This window comes from Microtus pennsylvanicus, chromosome X (assembly GCF_037038515.1).
Source record: "Microtus pennsylvanicus isolate mMicPen1 chromosome X, mMicPen1.hap1, whole genome shotgun sequence".
In the NCBI taxonomy this organism is placed as follows: domain Eukaryota; kingdom Metazoa; phylum Chordata; class Mammalia; order Rodentia; family Cricetidae; genus Microtus; species Microtus pennsylvanicus.
In genome coordinates, this window is record NC_134601.1 from 115,649,097 (window position 1) to 115,668,853 (window position 19,757).

Below are 19,757 nucleotides of genomic sequence, written 5' to 3' on the forward strand. Positions count from 1 at the left end.
TCTCTAGTGGTAATCTGTTGAATGGCAGAGGACCCAGATTCCAGGCCAGATGCTGCAGCAGCCTTAATGATAAATGGGGGGGGGGGCACATAGAGAAGATGGCTTCTGGAGATACTGGGGGATGATGTGTCCATTCTCAAGTGTGGAGCAATCAGCAATAGTGAATAACCAGAGCCCGTGCATGAGCCTGCACAGCTCTTTTAGTGACAGCTGGCCTGGCTGCAACTTTGGACTATTTTTCCTCTGTGTTTTCCAGTGGATGTGCTTTAGGTCACCTGTGGTCACTGGGACCATTCCTCTCATCCATGGAAAATTGAGGCTACATGTTCTAATTGAGCTAAATAGGGCATGACGGGAGTTTATGGAAAATGGGCAGTTCCTGGTGCCATGAGGAGGCTCAGCCCTTTCCAAGCGGACTCCATCGTGTCCAACATGAATCACCCCCATATGTCCACAGAGGGTTCCTCTTCCAGTTGTCACGAAAGCCAAGAACCTCTCATCCTTCTGAATCGAGAGAGAGAGAGAGAGAGAGAGAGAAAGAGAGAGAGAGAGAGAGAGAGAGAGAGAGAGAGAGGGAGGGAGGGAGGGAGGGAGGGAGGGAGGGAGGGAGGGAGGGAGGGAGGGAGAAAGGAAGGAAGGACTCAGTGATAGCCAGCTTAATCGTTCTGGACTAGCTTATGGGCATTAAAACCGTTTTCATTAGGAGGAAAAATTTCCCAGCCAGGCTGAGAAAGCGCATATCAGGTTTCAGCCTGATTCACTTCAAAACCGCCATGAAAATGAGGACATTTTCTTCACACCACAATGAGTTAGTCATGGAAATTCTTCCTTAATCACCGCTACCATGGCCACAGTCATGAGGAGCATGCCCTGGGCCACTGAAATTTTACGTGACAATATTGAAGCGTGTATTTCCTTCCCTGCCAGCAAGTAGAAGTATGTGCCAGTTCTCAGTCTGTGGAAACATACCAAGATAACCTGAGGTTCTCCTTGCAACAAGGAACCTCATCACTGGGGTATCTTTCTTCATGGCAATTTAGTTTTGTTAGTGCTTAAAAGAACGTTCTTTATAAGCTAAGACTGTAAAAATTAAACTTGGCTGAAATGTGCATTAAGAGGCTAAACGTGGTTCCCCTGAGGGACTCTGACCCTCCTCTTACTGATGAGTGACAGAAACGAGGCAGACTTCTTGGCCATCTGTCGTGGAGATGCTTGCTGAGTGTGGCCAGGCTCCAACATGCCTAGGTCTTTTTAGTCCAAACCTCAGCCAATAGAGCTAAGTGAGCCAGCCAAGCGCTTTCCCTGCTGCCATGGCACAGAACGCTGCCTTCTGCCCTGCAGCTGCCATGTTGTATCCCACTAAGAGCCACGTTTAGAAGCTATACTCCCAGAGTAGGCATTTTCCTTCAGATATTTCATTCATTCATTTGTTCCTTCTTGCTTCAACAGAATATCAAGCATATTTTTCCTAGGAACGAGGTAGACTTTGAGGGTAAGGCCCTGCCTTCCTGGCAGCCCAAATAATAGTCAATGGGCACCATGCTTGTAAGTCATCTGAAGAAGATAATTTATTAGCGCCCATTACATGAAATTTCCCCTGGGTATGAAATGGACAAATGTGTCCTCCCCCAGATAGGTCACCAAAGACAGACCAGAATATGATTCTGCCAGAGTCCAACTTGGGACCGATGAGTTTATTGGGCTTACACAGCATGGGTGATGGGTTACTTATAGGAGCATGAGTAACCCCACAGCAGCCATACCACCAAAATATCTTGTAACACAATTAATAAAAACCAGAGACAGAATTGGGGTTCAACATAAAGGTCAGAAAAGCAAAACAGCCAGTCATTGGCTCTCTTACCCCTCCTTCGGTCTGAAATGGTGATCCTACCTCCAGGAATCTCAGAATGAGACTGTGTGTGAGAGCTGTCTCCTCAGTTTTATATTCTTCACTAGTGCTGGGATTAAAGATGTGCACTACCACCACCCGGGTTCTATGGCAAACTAGTGTGGCTACTGGGATTAAAGGTGTGTGCCACCATTGCCTGCTCTGTCAGGCTGATCAGTCTGGCTGTTTTACTCTCTGATCTTCAGGCAATCTTTATTTATTAAAATACAAATGAAATATCACTACAATATCTCACCTTCCATAGCTGTATAAATGGAGCCCCTTCTCAATTAATCTTCTCCCCTCTACATACTCTAGAGCAGTGCTTCTCACCCATCCTAATGCGGCGACCCTTTAATACAGTTCCTCATGTTGTGCTGACCCCAACCATAAAACTATTTTCATTGCTGCCTTGTAACCGTAGTTTTGTTACTGTTGTGAATCGTAATATAAATAACTGAAATTTCTGATGGTCTTAGGAGACTCCTGTGAAAGGGTTGTTCTTCCCTGAAGTGTCAAAATCCACAGGTTTAGAGCTGCTGCTCTAGTACCTCCCAAGGACCATGAGGTCACATATTATTAGGGCTAAATAACATACAGTGGCCTGGAAAGCACACGAGGGAATAATTGGAATCTTGGGTGAGGGTCTATTGATCATCTCCACCCCCTCCATCTATGAAGGGATGAGTATATTGTTAGCATGGACCATATAGCATGGCCTCAGGCCCCTGCAATAGAAACAGAAGTTTCCTGGTGTGAACTTAGCCATCTCTGCCTGCTGAATCCATCCCAAGGTGAGCCCAAGGTGAGCACATCTTCTCCCCTAGTGAGCCCATCTTCATCCCATGGTGAGCACATCTTCTCCCCTAGTTTTGGCACCCCTCTCCTATTCCATTCTACGTGCTGCACCATTTCACCTCTGCCCCCTTTTCCCAGCTGTAAGGGTGCCTCTCTGATCTGTTATCAACTATTTGAACCTGTAACCAAATGCTTTCGGCAAGGGCTTTAATATCGCTGTAGCTTTGCTGTCGGGCTAGCCCTCCTTCACTGGGTGCCGGAGGACCACTTCACTGAAGAGATTTACTCCCTATGACTTGCCTTGGCAGGCTATGTACTCCCAGGGAACAACCCAGCATTGGAAGTGGGAACAGGAGGCTCAGTTGGCCAGTGCTAGCTAATAGCCATATTGGTGAGCGCCAGGTTTGGTGAGAGATTCTGTCTCAAAAAATACGGTAGAGAGTGATTGAGTAAGACAGCCAACATCAACCTCTGGCCCCTCCATGTATACATGCCTTTCCCTTACTCTTTCCATCTCTCTTCTCCCCTCTCTATCCTTTTTCTCTCTCTCTTCCCTTCGCTTGTCTCCCTGCCCCCATAAAATAATTGTCGACAGGAGTCAGCTCTGGCCATCCAGCAGAGAACTAGAGTCAATTGACCTTCAATTGTTCTTTAATCACTTCACCCTGCTCAGGTTTTGCCTCTAAAGCTTGTTTGGGTTTCCTGGACAGGGTGATGATATACATCAGGCTCAGTCCTGAGATCTCCCAGCCAAGGCCCCTGGCAAGGGCTTGTTCCTTGGAACTTTGAACAGCTTTCTCTTCTACTCCCTCCCCTTGCTGTCTGCCAAGCTTCTGATCCTCTGCTTTGTCTCCTTGCTCCTCTCCCTGAAGCTTCCCCTGGCCTCCTTGGCCAGGCCCACCCTGATCAGCAAACCGCCCTAGCTGAGACCCCATTTCCCACCCCACCTCCAGCATCCCCGCACCTCCTTGGCTAATCTGCTGTAGGCATTGCATGGAGAATGCATGCTGGGGGTGTTTTATGTGGCACTTTCCTATGATAGCAACAAACAAGAGAGGATGATTTGAGGAGGAATTATTCTACAATAGGAAATAGAATAAATGATGAATTGCAGTGCCACCAAAGATTATATAAAGCATGGAGAACTTTTAGAGACATGACATCCAAGGTTAAGTAAAATAAGCAGAGCACAATATGATATATAACATGAGTTATGTCTTATTTTCAAAAAGCCTGGAGGAAAATATACTGAAATGCTAACAGTGGTTGTCTCGATGTGTTGATATTATCACAGACTTTCTTCTTTTTTTTTTGGTTACAATTTCACATAAAATGCATGAAATATGTATTACTTTTGTATCTAAAAACTGATTTTAAAACGATGAATTGATATGTTAATGTCACATAATGGCTTTTTTCACATCAATCAAACTGTATAATAGGGAATTTCTATTTCAGACAATACATACTTGATAGAGCTAAGTCCTGGGTAGAGCCCAGAGAGGAACCTGTTGGGAAAATCAGAATATTTAAGGGGAAGGCTCCTGAGAGGGGCCAGCCCAGCCAGCCAGCTGTGGATAAGTATGTCCTAGCAGTATGGTACTGTGCCTTCCCCAGCCCACCCAGCATCCTCCTGGTTCCCTGCTGAATCATCTGGAGAAGTAAGACCCTTTATGAGTCACTCTTGGGTGCTTGATGCTGATTGGCTCCTAACTAGCCTCAGAACTCCACTGCTAAGTTCTGTTTGTGTGATGCTTGAAGGTGTTTCCCTCATCCCAGGAATAATGGTACCTAGTTCCTTCCCACTGCTCATTCCTCTGAGCCTCTCATTTCCATCACCCTTGCTTTTAGCTCCCAGAAGTCCACAGAACAGGGGAAATCCCTTGCCCTGCTCACCGACAGTGACAAAGTCAAGGCAGAAACCTTTCTCCTCATACATGAGGACACACGTGACTTTCTGTTCATCTGATTGTCAATCACTAAGTTTAAGTGCTTTGAGGGTGAGGCTCATCCCTGCACATTTGCTGGTGTCGCCTCAGGAGCTCTTACCCTGGGTGGCACAGAGTGGCTGTCGGATAATAGCAGTGTTCAAGGTGACGATACATGCCAGCAATTCCAGAGATGCAGAGGCTCAGGCAGGAATATTGGGAGTTCAAGGCCAGAACTTATTTTTTAATGATATATTTAAGATGCTTAAATATGGAATGAATGGATGGATGAACAGACAGATGACTGCTGGAGAGAATGTCACCACTGAAAGATGATTCTGAAAACAGATAGAGCCAGGTTCAGTGCATTATCCGAGTCTGGTCCCCTTGCCTAGGAGGTTGGTCTAACACGTTGACACCTGATGGCCTGACTGTTGTAGTACAAATAGATGAGACAGCTCTGACATCTTGTCTTCTTAGAATCAACAGGAAACAGCATTCATATATCCATTGCTGTTATACCATGTGATAACTGTCTTTTGTGCCGAGACTTCAAGAATGTCCTGTCTACTCGAATGGTTAGATTTGTGAAATAGAGAAGAGTCCTCCTTTAATCCTTATTCTGTAGCTTTTGAAAGATTTATGAATGTAACTGCCAAAGGGAAAAAGGCAAGAGCTTTTTCTCTCTTGCTTACTAGCATGATAAAGCTTGCTAAGCTAGGAGGAAATGGTTATTGCATTCCATTTGAGTCCTTTATTGAATGACCCTAGGGTATCAATGGCCTTTGTAAAAGATAAAACATAATCTAGAGTGACAGGGTGCTTATAACAAGGGCCCTTTCTCCTTCTTATTTTTATTCTTAAAAAACCTGTTTCATTTCGTTTTAGACCTAGAAGGTTTTGACTCTGTGGTATCATCTACTGAGAAACTCAGCCACCCAACCACAAGCAGACCAAAAGCTACGGGAAGGCGGCCTCCATCTCAGTCGCTCACATCTGTAAGTGTCTCTTTACTTCTCTACAGCTGAAAAGCAAAAAGGACTGGAGATTCTGGCTAAGGACTCTTCAAGAGATGCTGCCTTTTCTATACCCCAGAAGAGGGAAGGGGAGAAGGAGGCCGCCACATATACTGCCAACTAAAAATACTTGGAGAATCTTTTGAATCGAGCAGTATTGCTTTCTGTTTGCTCTTTGTGTTTCTGCCAGCAAGATGGCACTCCCTGTTTCCTACTTTGCTTCTGTCTCTCTTTAGACCAGTTCTTGTTTGAACCTAAAATGAAATTGGAAAGCAAAACAGAGAAATAGCCTAGTTTGGCCTATTAAGAGGACAAAGCTTACTCAATAAATATTTGCCACGATGCAGTTGCAGCCAGTGGCCTGAATCTTCCCAAACCCCATCATCAGAAGGCCTCCAAAGAAACCCATACAGACCTCCAAGAGGTTGTATTTAAGCTTATGAAGTACACGGTCTATAGAAGAGACCAATGAGAACACTCAATGATAACCCAAAGATGGTTGCTTTTGTCTGGGCAGTTTTAAATAACTTTTTAATTATAAACCTACTATATTCATTGTTGTGCCAAATTTGAGCAACATGACACATAAGGAAGAAAGTAAGTTTTCCAAGTCCTGCCATAAGAGCAAAGAACTGCTATAGCCTCTTGTTGTATATAGCCTTAGATTTTTTGAAAACTTTCAATTTTTTTTGTTCAAAACTGGGATCATGTAATATAGGCTGTTTTTATTTTACTTCCACCCCTAAACTTAAACTGTACACCATTCCCTCCAATCATTACCATTTCTTCCAGAACGACAAATTTAATGACTGCCTACTTTCTACAGTGTGAGCATATAAGAATTTATCTAGTGAGTGTACTATTTATTGCTGGATTTTGATGATGACTCCAAGTCTTTGTTATAAGCCATACTGACATGAATGTTGTTAGGTTTGGGTTTTCTGAATGTGGGGCACTGGGAAGTATGTTGCCTTGCTGTTGCCATTACAGACTCCCCCCCCCCACCTCACCCCCCCCCCACACGAGGTCATTTCCCTTCCACAAGCAGCGTGTATGTGTTCATTTGTTTTGTCTACTGATTATCAGTCTGTCTGTCACATTGCCTTGTCCTTTGCAGTTCTAAAGCCTTATAACCTCCCTCCAGCTACACCAAGGAATTTAACCATTTGCAGGTTTCTCAGGATTTTTCTCTTTTCGCCTCCTCATCAATCTCGCCTGTGTTCATATCATTTAGAGGAAAAGAGAATGCCACTTCCTTCGAGCCTTTTCTCGCATATCTACTGAGTCTGGAAGTATGGCTTGAATTGTCCTGTTTTTTTCTGCCCTATATGAACCACACATAACTTTGTGTTGATACATTTTTTGAGATAAAGACTTAAAGAAGTGGCTTCCTTTACACTCTTTTAGAATTCTCTGGCAAGCTGCCTTCTTTCCTTTCTCCTGTCCTCATTCTACAGGCCCAACATGCACATATACACCCAACCTATCTGATTGCTTCTTGCCATGTTTGCATTCCAATTTCCCAATCCTACCACTCTGTCTTCTCTTTAAATCCTTCATCATTTTTGTTTTCCTTCCAAGTTTTCGTAAACCTTTAAGGTATAAAGAGCTTTGTGTCTCTCCAGGATTAAATATTAAGTGGTTCAAATGATTCCCCCTTAGCTCATAAATCCCATGTTGAGAAGTTTGGGTATTATTTTTGAGACCAAGTAGTGGTACCTCATCATCACCCAGATTTTAGGCTACACACAGTTGTTTATTTCTTGGTCGACATATATTCAGAGACATCTATCTCCTGTGGACAGGACACTGTCAGATACCAAGGATCTAGATGGTAATGAGAAGTACACGGTCACTGCCTTTAAGAAGGCTTACTTTGGTGACTCTACGTCTGGCATCTTATAAAAAGTGATTTTATTTGGACGTAAAACAGAATACCTTGGTGCTTTAATGATATATAGTGAGCCGATTCTTTCCATTCATTCTTATCCGTCCCCATTTGGGTAGACACACTAAATTCTTGCTCACTCTTGAAATTAGCACCTGTGGGGTTTTCATAGCAAATGGGATTAGTGGATAAGGACATAGTCCTCAAAGGCCAGTGCGGGAATAACTGAAGAAACACTAGTTATGGTTCCCCAGCCTGGGGCAGTTTCCTTCTAATAGGAGCTCAGGTAATATGAGTTATGTAAAAGGAGGCTTTTTAAATAAAATCTTGAAAAGATCCATATATCACACAGTGGTTGAGTAGGTAAGCCTGGATTACTAAGAAAGCTTGGTGTGGGGGGTGCACATTTTAGGTAATTGAATTTTCAGATTAAATGAAGATTAACAAATAAGACCTCTAGAAGCCAAACCTTGGCTGAAAAATACCCCTAAATATTTTAAGTTTCTGCCTTGGTAAACAGGATTAAAGGAAGGAAAAGCATTTGTGAGCATAATTTTTTCCATTTTTTTCAAATGGTAATTCTAAAAAGAACCATTTATCTACCCCAGGTTAGAAAGCAAGGGAGTGAAAATGAAGCTGAATTTGAGCTCTCTCCAACATATTTCTAGAAGACTCTTCATTTAAAAAAGAATCCTTGCACCAGGGACTCTTTATTTCATTTGTTTTCTTCTAAACTTGAGACATTCTAGCTAAGGAATTCCTTGTGAACTAGAGAATTCTAGTGACTTGCTCCCCACTCTTATCTTTTGGGCGTTCACAGTGATTTCACAGTGAGGCAGAAAGGGCAGAGGTGTTGAACTGTATTTTACCCATTGATGTTGCCGTTCTGTATAAACCTTAGCAAATACACTCCAGAATGGTGCTTACTGTTCATAGTAACGAGGGCAGGAATTAGTAGCAGATACCAAAGGAAAGGTGAGCTTATGCAAGTGGACAGGGCTATGCTGTGGGGCTATGTAAATGCCCATTACTCTTAGTCCCTTGTCTATAGAAATGCCCTCCTCTCAAATGGATCTTTGAAGGCTCTACCTTCTACAGCAGATGTAGTAATTCTAGAGTCAAGGAATTGGGTGCAAAGACGGATGAAGGAGAGGAGGATATGAGGCAGTTTCCTATCGACTGTGGGTCATTTTCTCCCACGATGCTAGCCCCAAAAGGGCTGGGACCACATATGGCATATGGTCATTGAGCCTGCAGTAGCAGCTCAGTGTAAGGCACACAGTAAGAAATGTTTGGAGAAAAGAGAGACTTGGAAAGGCTGTACAACAGATGCTTACATGGTTGAAATGATTGATGGGCATCAGGGGCAGCTCCCAGTTTAGCTTCTTGGGGCTTGGTCCAAGTCCTGCTGCTAGGGAGCCATACGGTTATCTGTTGTAAGAAGATAAGAGCATCCTTTCCGCTTCACAGTGTTATGGAGACGGATCAAATAGAAGTGCCGATTGCTTTGGAAAGCAAACAGCATCACATTAACAAAGCTGTGTCAGCTAAGGTATGATTCTGACGAAGGCATTTTCTTTTGACTTTATCCAGTCCTCCCTTTCAAGCCCCGATATCTTTGACTCCCCAAGTCCCGAAGAAGATAAAGAGGAACACATTTCGCTTGCGCACAGAGGACTAGACGTGTCGAGGAAGACTTCCAAGACTGTTACCATATCCCAAGTGAGTGAGCGGCCAGGGTGAAGTGTCCCTGCCCTTCCATGCATGTGCTAACAATGGGTTAGAAACCAAGCAAGATAGACAAACAGACAGTGGGGATGGATGTTTGCCATTCTTTAGTGGTAATGATTACTGCAGTCATCAGAATCCCTTAGATGTGTTATAGAGTCCCTGAGCTGTGCATACAAGTGTTTGTTTTGCAGTTTCTCTTGTAGTCCACACTCCTCACAGTGTCACATGTACATCTGCCAAAAGAGCCCTCAGACACTTCTGCCACCTGATCAACTTCAACAGTTGGGGAACACCTCGACAGACTTTATTAAATGCTGTGCTCTCTGCTCACAGACCTTCTCTTTTATATTCAAAACTGGCAAAAAATATTATTGGAAGATTTATTTTTAATTTTATACTTACATGGTCTCTTAAAAAAAGTTGTCTGGGATTCATAGTCTAAAGTAAATTTATAATCTAAAGCATTTTAATTTTACTCCATGCCCAGAGAATGGTAAAGCTGATTTGAGTAATTTGATATAAGAAACAAAGAAAACATTGTTATGCTGGTCACCAGCCATAGTCCCACCTGCTGGGGAGGTGAGGTAGGAACAATGACTTGACGGGCAGGGAGTTTGAGACCAGCCTGGATAGCATAGTGAACACTCCCCTTCTCAAGAAAGAGAGCCGTACACACACAGGGATTGGGGGGGGGGGGCAAAGATAAAGACCAATGGAGAAGAAAGTGTAACTCAGTGGAAGAGCACGTGCCTGGCATGTGTCAGATCCTGGGTAAGATTCCCACTACAAAAAGGACATCATTTAGCTACTGAATGCAGCTTTGGTGAGTAAACATCGTATACACGTTCAGATCTTCCTACAAATAAATGGAGACTTTAAAACCACATCTTCTTGTATTTAAAAAAAAAGCCTCAAGTAAGATTGTTTTCTTGGAACATTAGCAACATTTTAACGTCTAGAAGCACAAAACCGTAGTTATTTGAAGCAGGCGTTAGCACAAACAAATCAAAGATTGGAACAGATTCTCCTCCTCATAGATTCGAGAGTTTGCAGTACGGACTTTTCTTGAAATCTGATACAGTAAGCAAAACGTGATCCTATAAAGCAGATCAATTTTAATAACCCACAAAGCCAAGGTATTCTTCCTTTTCAGAGGATTCTATTTGCTGAAATTGGATTTAAACTAGTTTTGTTGTTGTTTAGGTGGGTTTTTTTTTTTTTTTTTTGGTGTCTGTAGGCATAACTTCAGTTTCCTGGTCTCGGTCATCCTAGGGATGTCTCTACAGTGACACCTACTGGCGAATAGTGGCTTTTCATGTTTCTGGTCTGCACAGCTCTATCCCATTAGCCTATTTCAGTTCCCTGGAGTTGTCAGGTTGGATATTTCACTCCTTCAGGAAATTCCACTTGAACTAAGGAGTGTGATGACCTAGACCATGTGAGGGACTAAAACCCTATTTGTTAGCTGCAGTGAACTGGTCTGAGAGCACATCAGACAGAAAACAGCAAAAGAACTATTGATCTTGGAAGTATCTGGAAGCCAGTTATGTGCACTGGTGGGTCTTGAGAGAGAGGTAAGAGAGGATGGAAAATGGAAGAAGTCATGAAGCCTTGGATATATAATATAAAATAATATAATCAACAAAGAAAACAAGAGAAGAGCACAGATCCTCAGACTCCATCAGCCATAGACACTGTGCCCGGCCGAGGATCTAACTGGTAAAGAGGAGTTGAATTCCAGCTCTGATGATTATTAGATTAGATCTAAGACTTGAGGAGCTTTCCCTATAAGCCTCAGTTTCCTGCTTGGTGCAATGCATGTGAAAGATGATCACTGTTTACATTATAGAGCTGGTGTCCAGGGTGCAATCAGAGTTTTGTAAATGTCGGTTCCTCTTGCCTCATACTATGACTCCTCCTAACAACAGAGCCCCGGCTGGCGGAGCGCTCTCCCTGGCAGCAGAGAGTGCTTTTCCTCAATGGTAACTTGGCAGAGAAAAGGCGAACAGAGAGACTGGGAACGATGGCCCATCTGCTTTTGGCACACTCTGCCCAGTCTCTGCCTCTAGCACAGCCTGAATCCAGACTCTACCTCCTTGCTGCTGCCATGCCAGCTGAACCCCTCCTTGGCACCTTCCCTGGGATGGCCGGCTGAGTGCCTGCTGCTGGAGGAAATCCCATGGTTGCTGTGCCAAGCTTCACCACCAGCCCTGGCTTCCCTATCACTCACCTTCTCTGCTCCCCAAATCCTATCCCACTACTTTGCCCCCCCCCCATCAGCGTACCTGCTCAGTAGCCCTTGCTAGTGCTTCCCCTCTGCGCCTGCCAGGCACTTGTACTTCCTCTCATCCAAGACTGATGCACAGCCTGTGTCCTCGGGACACCTCGCCATCAGGCCTTTCCCACCTTTCTATCTTCAGCCTGTCTTTCCATAGGCTTCTCCCCTAATATCTCATGCAGCTCAGGGTCTTACTCATCTGTGAAAGCAAATAAAACCTTCCTTCTAGTCTATCTCCCAAGGAAGCTTCTGCCTGAGTTCACACCCCCTCTCCTCCCTCTTCCTTCCTCAGACAAGTTTGTGGAAAGGATCTTCATTTTTGTCGGCCATATTGCTCAGTGCCCATTCATTAGCTGGTCTCTCACCACTGGGTCTCGGTCTCCATCCTTGTACTACCAAGTGGGTTCCATTTTCCTCTCAACCCCAGTGACACACTTATCCAACCTTTATTTTCCTCTAGGGACCGCCCCTAAGCCAAGGCCTTCCGCCGGCCTTTCTTCATTCCCTCTCTTGCAATTTCCCAATTGTCAAGAGCTCTCTCTTCCTTCTCTTCTTGCTTCATTTTAGAATTCTCCAGCTTCCACCATTGGGCGTCTTCTCATCTCTCTTGTATAGACACCCATGACTTCCTCTCCCTTGGCCCAGCTTATTATTTTAGTTGCTTGCTCTGGCCACTGGCCATACCCTGTCAATTAGCCCTCTGGTTTCTAAAAGTCAAAACCTAAAATGATTATCTGGGCCTTCCTCCATGAAAGGTACAGCTGCCTGTTCCTTCCCTCTCCATCTATGGCCCTGTGATTCTTTCTTTACCCTCTAGTCTATGTAGGTCGTCATCTCTCTGACAATGGAAAGCTGAGCTGAGGGCAGAGACTCCATTTACCCAGTCCCCACTCCAGTACCAGGAGTGATGCCCATGACCTTTGTTAGATGTGCCTACCTTACCCACATCTCTCAAAATAGGCTTCATTCTAGGTCATCACCTAATCATTCTCACTGTTTCTAGTTTGATGGTGCCAGAGTCTCGGCAGATCTGTCTGGTGCCAGGCTTGTCAACTCTCAGGCCTTTCTATCCCCCACAGCACCCATGAGGTATGCAGGGTATGCGGCCATTTGAACCATTCCCTTCTCACGCTGCCGCCAGCATTACTGCTCCCTTTATCTGAGCCAGGATTCTCACTACTGTGTTTTGCTTCCTGGTCTTTAGGCCATTGTCTAGGACCTCCCCTCCTCCTATACCGTCTTTCTCCAACAGCCTTCCCTCGACAAGATGAACTCTTGGCTGCTTGCTCCTTCCTTCTTGGAATGTGGCTGCTTTGATGTGTTTCTGGGACTCTCTATGCTTCCTCCCTCTTGTGCTGCAGTGTATTGCATTGTCTGTCTACCAGTGCCCCAGTACTTTCTAAGCTCCTAGAGGCCAGGAAAATGCCTTGCTTACTTCAGGCTTTGTAACAAGCCACTTTGTACGTCTCGGTGTATATGAAACCAATCTGGGACTGTCTTGCCTAGAAAGAAGATGGAATTTAAAGTACATGCAGGTAGCCCTTGGGCGATGGTCTATCTGTACCAAGTTGGCCATTGATGGCTTGTGAGCAAAGGAATAAATGAGTAGTGTGTGGAGACAGGTGTGGGCTTGGGTGTTGAAGGTTGGTTTGAGTCGCCAGGACAGGGAGGCAGCCCCTGCACAGATCCCAGGCTCTGAAGTCTCTCCACCTTCCCTCTTCACAGGTGTCGGACAACAAGGCATCCCTGCCACCCAAGCCAGGGACCATGGCAGCTGGCAGCAGTGGGCCAGCCTCTCTCTCTTCAGTGGCATCCTCGCCCATGCCATCCTCTTTGGGAACAGCTGGACACAGAGCCAATTCTCCGTCTCTGTTCAGCACAGAAGGAAAACCAAAGATGGAGCCTGCAGCCAGCAGCCAGGCTGCTGTAGAGGAGCTTAGGACCCAAGTCCGGGAGCTGAGGAGCATCATTGAGAGCATGAAGGACCAGCAGAAGTGAGTGCCAGGGACCCCTTTGCACCTCTTTCCAGGTGGCTTTCCACTGGCTCGCCATGGCCTACTTCTGAAAGCTTGGATCTCACTCTGCCCAGAGGGTGGGCGAGGCTGAACACTGAAAGTGGGTATGGGCTGCTGGGAGTGGGTATAAACTGCAACAGGCCTATGTTATATTTAATTATGTTATTTTTTAAAGAAATGTCCCACCTACTATGTGTCTGCAAAGTTTTCCTGAGGTTGGACTGGTGGTTTAGGGATTGTCGACTGCTTTCCTAGGCCCTAAGTGGTACCCATACCCATCTGGATATGTGTGTTTAAATAACTATGCTAATGAATCGTAACTAGTTTATGTCAGGTTATAACTAGCTGTAACCAGAGTGTTACCAGCAGTGCTAGGACATAGTCTCAAGTATGGGGGACCATCATGGTATTCATCAGGAGTTGAACAAATGTACTGTCACTGTGTTTGCTGCGATGTTTCTGAAGTTTTTGTCCCATTTCACAAATGTACACATCTAATACCTCAAAACAAAGGGAATGCAGCGCTTAGAGCAGTCCAAAGAACAGAGTCCCAGCTTTACAGACTGAGTCACTTCATTCAACTTTATTATTTTGAGTTGGAGAAGGCATTGGGCTGTAGGTCCTATGTTTGCCCTCTTTCAGACTTCAATATTGTTAATTCATGTATTTAAGGTCCAATTAGTGTATCTTAAGGTAAAGTCAATTTGTGGGATTTTGTGAGAATTAGTGAAAACATACCAGTGACCTATTATTAAGATAGTTTCTGTAGAAAATTGAAGTATATATGGAATGGTGAAAATATCTGCAATGGGCCTAGGGAGATGGCTCAGTAAGAAAGTCCTTACCACACAAACACGAAGACCTGAGTTTGGATCTCAAGCATGCATGTACAAAGCATCTGTAATCCCAACTCTGGGGAGGCAGAGACCAGAGGATCTTGGGTCTTACTAGCCAGTCAGTCTAGCTGAATCAGCAAGCTTTGAGTTCAGTGAGAGATCCTGCCTCAAGCAGTAAGGTAGAAAGAAATTTAGGGAGGCACATGATATCATCAACCTCTGACCTCTCCACGCCCATGCGCACACAAGGACTTGCACATACACATGAACATGAAAAAACACGAACAAAAAGTGACTATAGTGAAAATTATTCTATAAGTACCCAGTGGTTATAAAAGAGAAGTTAGAGGAAAGATGACGGACTACAAGCCTGGGTACTGGAGTCTAGTTTTTGCGAAAATCAGGCCACCACTTTGTGCCTGAGTTTCCCCATCTTCTTCTGTTGGGAGAAATTTTGCCTAAGGAATTGCTAAGGTCATCTCCAGACCTGACATTTGAAGGCTACATGTTTTGGTAACAGCAAACCTTTCTGTCTAAACGAAATCTTAAGAAGTAACAGTACAAAGAGAGAATGTTTGGGGGAGGTGAGCTGGTTCAGCCGGTAAAGGGGCTTGCCACCTTAGGTAGCTTTCTATTGCTGTGATAAAGACCCTGACAAGATCGAACTTAGGAGGAAAGGTTTATTTGGACTACAGGTTACAGTCTATCGTCATGGGAAGTCAAGGCAGGAACTTGGAGTCAGGAACTAAGGCAGACACCATGGTGGTGGAGTGTTGCCTAAGAGCTTGCTCCCCATGACTTGCTTATCCCACTTTTTTATGCAACCCAGGACTCACCTGACCAGGGGCAGCACTGTGCCCAGTGGGCTGGGCTCTACCACATCAGCCATTAATCAGAAACACTCCACAGACTTGCCTAGAGGCCAATATAGTGGAGGCATTTTCTCGGTTGAAGTTCTTTCTTTACAGATGACCCTGACTTGTGGCAAGCTTACAAAAACTTAACCAGCTCACCATCCAACAACGTAAGGCAGGGATGACCTGACTTCAGTCTCTGGAACCCACATAAAGCTGTAAAGAGAGAACCAACTCCACAAAAGTTGTTCTCTGACCTCTGCACAATGTAGAATGCATGTGCCTGCTCCCATCACACACACACATGCACACACATACATACATCCTGGGGGGGATTAAAAAATAAATTATTTTTGGTCCATAGTTTCTTTGCAAAAAGGTCAGATAGATTTCATAGTGATTATAGATTTTCTTATCTCTCATTGGGAAACTCTGGGCTTCGAGTTGATCCTATTTGCATTTGCTTTTCAGACGTGAGATTAAGCAGTTACTGTCAGAGCTGGATGAAGAAAAGAAAATTCGGCTTCGGTTGCAGGTGAGTCCCTCAGCGCTCTGCTGTCCATGAAGCCTGAGCTCAGTTGGTAATGGAGCCAAACTTAGGGCTTCCGGTTGAAAGGAAATGATTGCCGTTGGGCATGGTGGCTCATACTTTTTAATTCCAGCACTGGGGAGGTTGAGGAAGGAGGCTCACAGGTTCCAGACAAGCCTGGGCTATATATAGTGTGAGCCCCATGGGCAGTCTGAGCTACCAAGTGAGATTCTGTCTGAAAGGGGAGGGGGGGTCGAAGAAAAAGAACATGACGCCCTGAGAATGTCAGAGTCATAGAGTCTTATATTCTATCTTTACCTGAGCTCCAAATGCTCTTGGGGAAGGAAGAGCTGAATCGACATACTCCTAGTTGGGGGTTCTAGTTTGGAATTTATTTTAAACATATCATCTGTAAAATATCCCCTCCAGTTTATAGGATAATATAGGATGCCTCATCAGTCTGTTGTTAGCTGGGGTCCATCTCCATATTAGCCTTTGACTTCAGCTCTTCTCCCCAGTGGCCTTGTTAGTCCTTCCATGGCATCTGAGCTCTGTCCCCCTCTCGCCACTGATCCAACCCTGTCCTGACGGCTGGTGGAGATCTTGTGGTGGAATCATGATGCCTAGAGAGGATAGGAAACACTCCCCATCCTGTTGGGAGTGCTTCCACCTCCTTTTTAGGGTCACTCTCAGATGGTCTTGATGGCCTGCTCTGCCCTCTGGCCATGAATCTAGGGTCATTGCTGCTTTTGATCAGCTTTGGAGCCTAGGAACCCGGGAATGACTAGGCACACTATTTGCCAGGGTACTGTGCGTGAGTGCCTGGTTTCAGGTTTATATTGTTTCTGGCACTGTTATCAATACTTAACTCAGATGTCATTTTACCAGTTTCAGCCCTAAAATTGTCAGCTTGAGTCTTTTCTTTGCATTGATGAGGGTGATTATCTTTCAGCTTCTCTAGTGCAGCCGTTTCATGATGCCTGTGTTTGCTGCTTTCCCCCCTCTTTATAGATGGAAGTGAATGACATAAAGAAAGCGCTTCAATCAAAGTGAACACTTGATAATTGAGATGTTACATTTTTCACCCTGAGTCCGAGACTCAAATTTTCTGCCCCAGCCAAAATCATCTTGTGCCAAAAGATTAAAGGTTTGCCTCAACATGTCCCTGTTTGAATGATTAGCACAAAAGTCTTGATAGCACAACACAAATTCCATCCAAGAGGAGACTCTTTCCCATGGTGTCGTCCTGGGTCTGGCAGTGGTTGTGATTCATAGCCAATTGTGCTAAAGGCTCTTCTACCTTGAGATCTCCTGAGAAATGAAAACTCAGGCAGTTTAGTCCAGAGTAGTACTATTTTGATGATATTTTCCATTAATAAAATGTAATTTCAGATTCTTCGTTTACAGGCTTTATAATTTTATGATTTTTTTAAACCGTGTTTTGTCACAGATGCCCCTAGTGTTTGTGCTAACCTAGTCAAAAGCAGGTGTCTTGCTCACTTGCTGCAGGTGGAATGAACGCCACCTGGCTTTGTATTCCCCTTTAGGATTCTATTACATATGCAATTTGACGTCCAACCCTTCCCTTTCCCTGCCGGCCGACCCCCACCACTCGAAGAGAAATTTTAGCTTATATATGATGGTATATTTACAAAAAGAGAAAGAGAAAATCTGGTATTTGCAATGATCTGTGCCTTCTTTCTACCACCCTCTTGATTGGAGCTTTTGTGATGCAGCTACCATGATTCCAAATAGACCAAAAAAAAAAAAAAAAAAAAATCAGCCACTTATTCTTGTCCACTAGAGGCCGCTGTCTTCGCAGCTTCTCTCACCATAGTCAAAGGTCCTAAGAGGAGACAGCTGGCAAGTCTGGCCTGCTCTTTGGTACCAGCTGTGACTTTTCAGTTTCGCCCACTTTGAGGTTGTTCATGAAACTAGAAATGTCATTCCAGCTTGATTGTTTTATCATCAGCCAACTTAAACCCCTGCTTCCTGCCTTTTACACCTATTGCGTGAACAGAATATGCATTATTAAAGCAAAAATAAATAAAAATAAAATGCAAATAAAAATGGGGGGGAGTTGGATTATTTCCTGCACTGGGTTATGTGTGTGTGTGTGTGTTATTGTTTAAACTGTATTCACAGTGTCATTTGCCTTGCGCACTTGTAACCCCCTCCTGAGATCCAGGAGAACAGGAGGAGGGTCTTGTGGAAATGTAGCTATTGGATCTTTCCTGCACTTATGGAATTGCTTTTTCTTTCCCAGTGAAACTGATGTTTGCTTGTCTGCTTTATCTTTATAGTACATGAACAGTTAAGCCTTAGACTATGTAACTGTTTTCTCATCCTTAGCTGAAAATGGGGGGCATCCTTTACTGCAAGATTGTTGATGGGGTAGAGGTGGAAGGGGTGATCCCTTGATGCTCCCCAAATATGTTTGATGTGTTTCTAAACTGCTGCTTTGTCTATTTCCTGCATTTTATAGTGAAACTACTAAACATTATTAGATTTTCACTACCACAAAGAATGAGAATTGATGACGCCGAAGGAATGATGCAAAACCCCTCACATGATATTCATCACTGAAAATACAACAAATAAATGTCTCTTCCTTTTTCTCCTTGTCTCCCTCCCCATGCCTTGTTCTCACTTGCATACTTGTCCTTTCTGCTCGAGGCTATCCCTTCCCTCCATGTATTTACAGAGTCCTGTTGCCCTAGCCTTCATAGCTGGGGTCACAATAAGAGAAGGGAATGTGTAAAGAAATCATTCTTCATTCCCGTGTGTTAATATAGTTGCCTTTTCAGTAGCCATGGTCTCAGTGTGCTTGGGGCCAAGAGCAAAAGGTTTCTACAAGCAGTGTAAAGCATTCCTGTTCCCCTTCACTGTGCTAAGCCTTTCTGTATTACACTTGAAGCCTTCAGAGATTTCCTACCACCTGTTCCAACAGTGAAGACTAGATTCTTGATGTCTGAATTTCTCGTTTGTTTGTTAGAAAATTCCTATTGATGATATAGCATGTTTATACAGAGTGAGTCAATTTCATTAATGAATGAAATTGAGAGATTGGAGCATCCTCAATCAGTGCTGGTAACATGGAATGTGGAGGGCTGATGTCTTTTCCTAAGAGAGGCATTGGATTGCTTTTGGGGTGTACAGAGACACAGAGAGAGACAGAGAGAAAGTGATTATAGAGAAATGAGCTGGTTTATCCAGCCTCATTACCGTCCCTTAGGCTAACCAGCAAGAAGATTGTGCATCACAGAACTGGATGAACCACTACCCAAACAGCCACCATCTTTACTCTTGACCACATGGACCCATCAAGAATACTGAAAAGCTTGGAATGATCACTCTTTTGAAAATTAAAATTCCTTTGCATTTAGCATGGACTCAGCCAGGCATCTATGGAGATTATTTTTTTGCTTCATTTTCTAAAGTTGTATTTAGAAAAGTCTTACGTATTGTGCTTTGTAAAAGAAGATGTTTAAAATGAGAATTTGTGAAAATATTTTTGTTCAAAGTTGTCATGGCCCAAGAGGAATGATGTCTTGGGACACAAACCCCTTTTCTCTATTTTACACAATTTGATTACTCTGACAGAAATGTCCTTAGAAGACACGAAGTATTCCATTAAAAATCTGTGCCTGTGAATTCCATTTTTTAAATTGTTAGATTTTACATTCCTACCGAAGCATAAAATGCTAGCTAGGTATAAATTCTTTTCAGTGTGAAAACCATTAAATTATCATTATTGGAATAATTGTGTAAAGCCATTTTTATTTGTACACAGCCCTCAAGGCAGCACACTGAAGTACATGATCCATTTTCCTCCAATAAGAACATCCTGTATCCATCATCACATTTGTCTGTGGTTAGTAATGGTGTGGCTTTATTTCCTTTCACAAGCAGTTCCTTTATGGTAAGACTGCAGGGTGTTTAATTTATTGCTCATAGTTGCCATAGTTTGTATAAAAATAATCTCCAGGTTCC

At 43.9% G+C, this 19,757-nt stretch overlaps 1 protein-coding gene across 11 annotated transcripts in view; it reads left to right on the plus strand.

The window, feature by feature from the left end:
- Sh3kbp1 (SH3 domain containing kinase binding protein 1) overlaps positions 1 to 19,527 on the plus strand; it is a 339,294-nt gene extending 319,767 nt beyond the window's left edge. For 8 of the 11 annotated variants that reach the window (XM_075956713.1, XM_075956717.1, XM_075956711.1 and 5 more), the window contains 5 exons: positions 5,506 to 5,615; positions 9,115 to 9,243; positions 13,256 to 13,524; positions 15,707 to 15,770; positions 16,776 to 19,527. In XM_075956713.1, the coding sequence (XP_075812828.1) occupies positions 5,506 to 5,615; positions 9,115 to 9,243; positions 13,256 to 13,524; positions 15,707 to 15,770; positions 16,776 to 16,817 (614 nt within the window). In that variant the 3' untranslated portion in view covers positions 16,818 to 19,527. The remainder of the gene's footprint in view (positions 1 to 5,505; positions 5,616 to 9,114; positions 9,244 to 13,255; positions 13,525 to 15,706; positions 15,771 to 16,775) is intronic. The other 3 variants (XM_075956716.1, XM_075956718.1, XM_075956721.1) reach the window with 1 other exon arrangement.
- Positions 19,528 to 19,757: the final 230 nt, after the last annotated feature.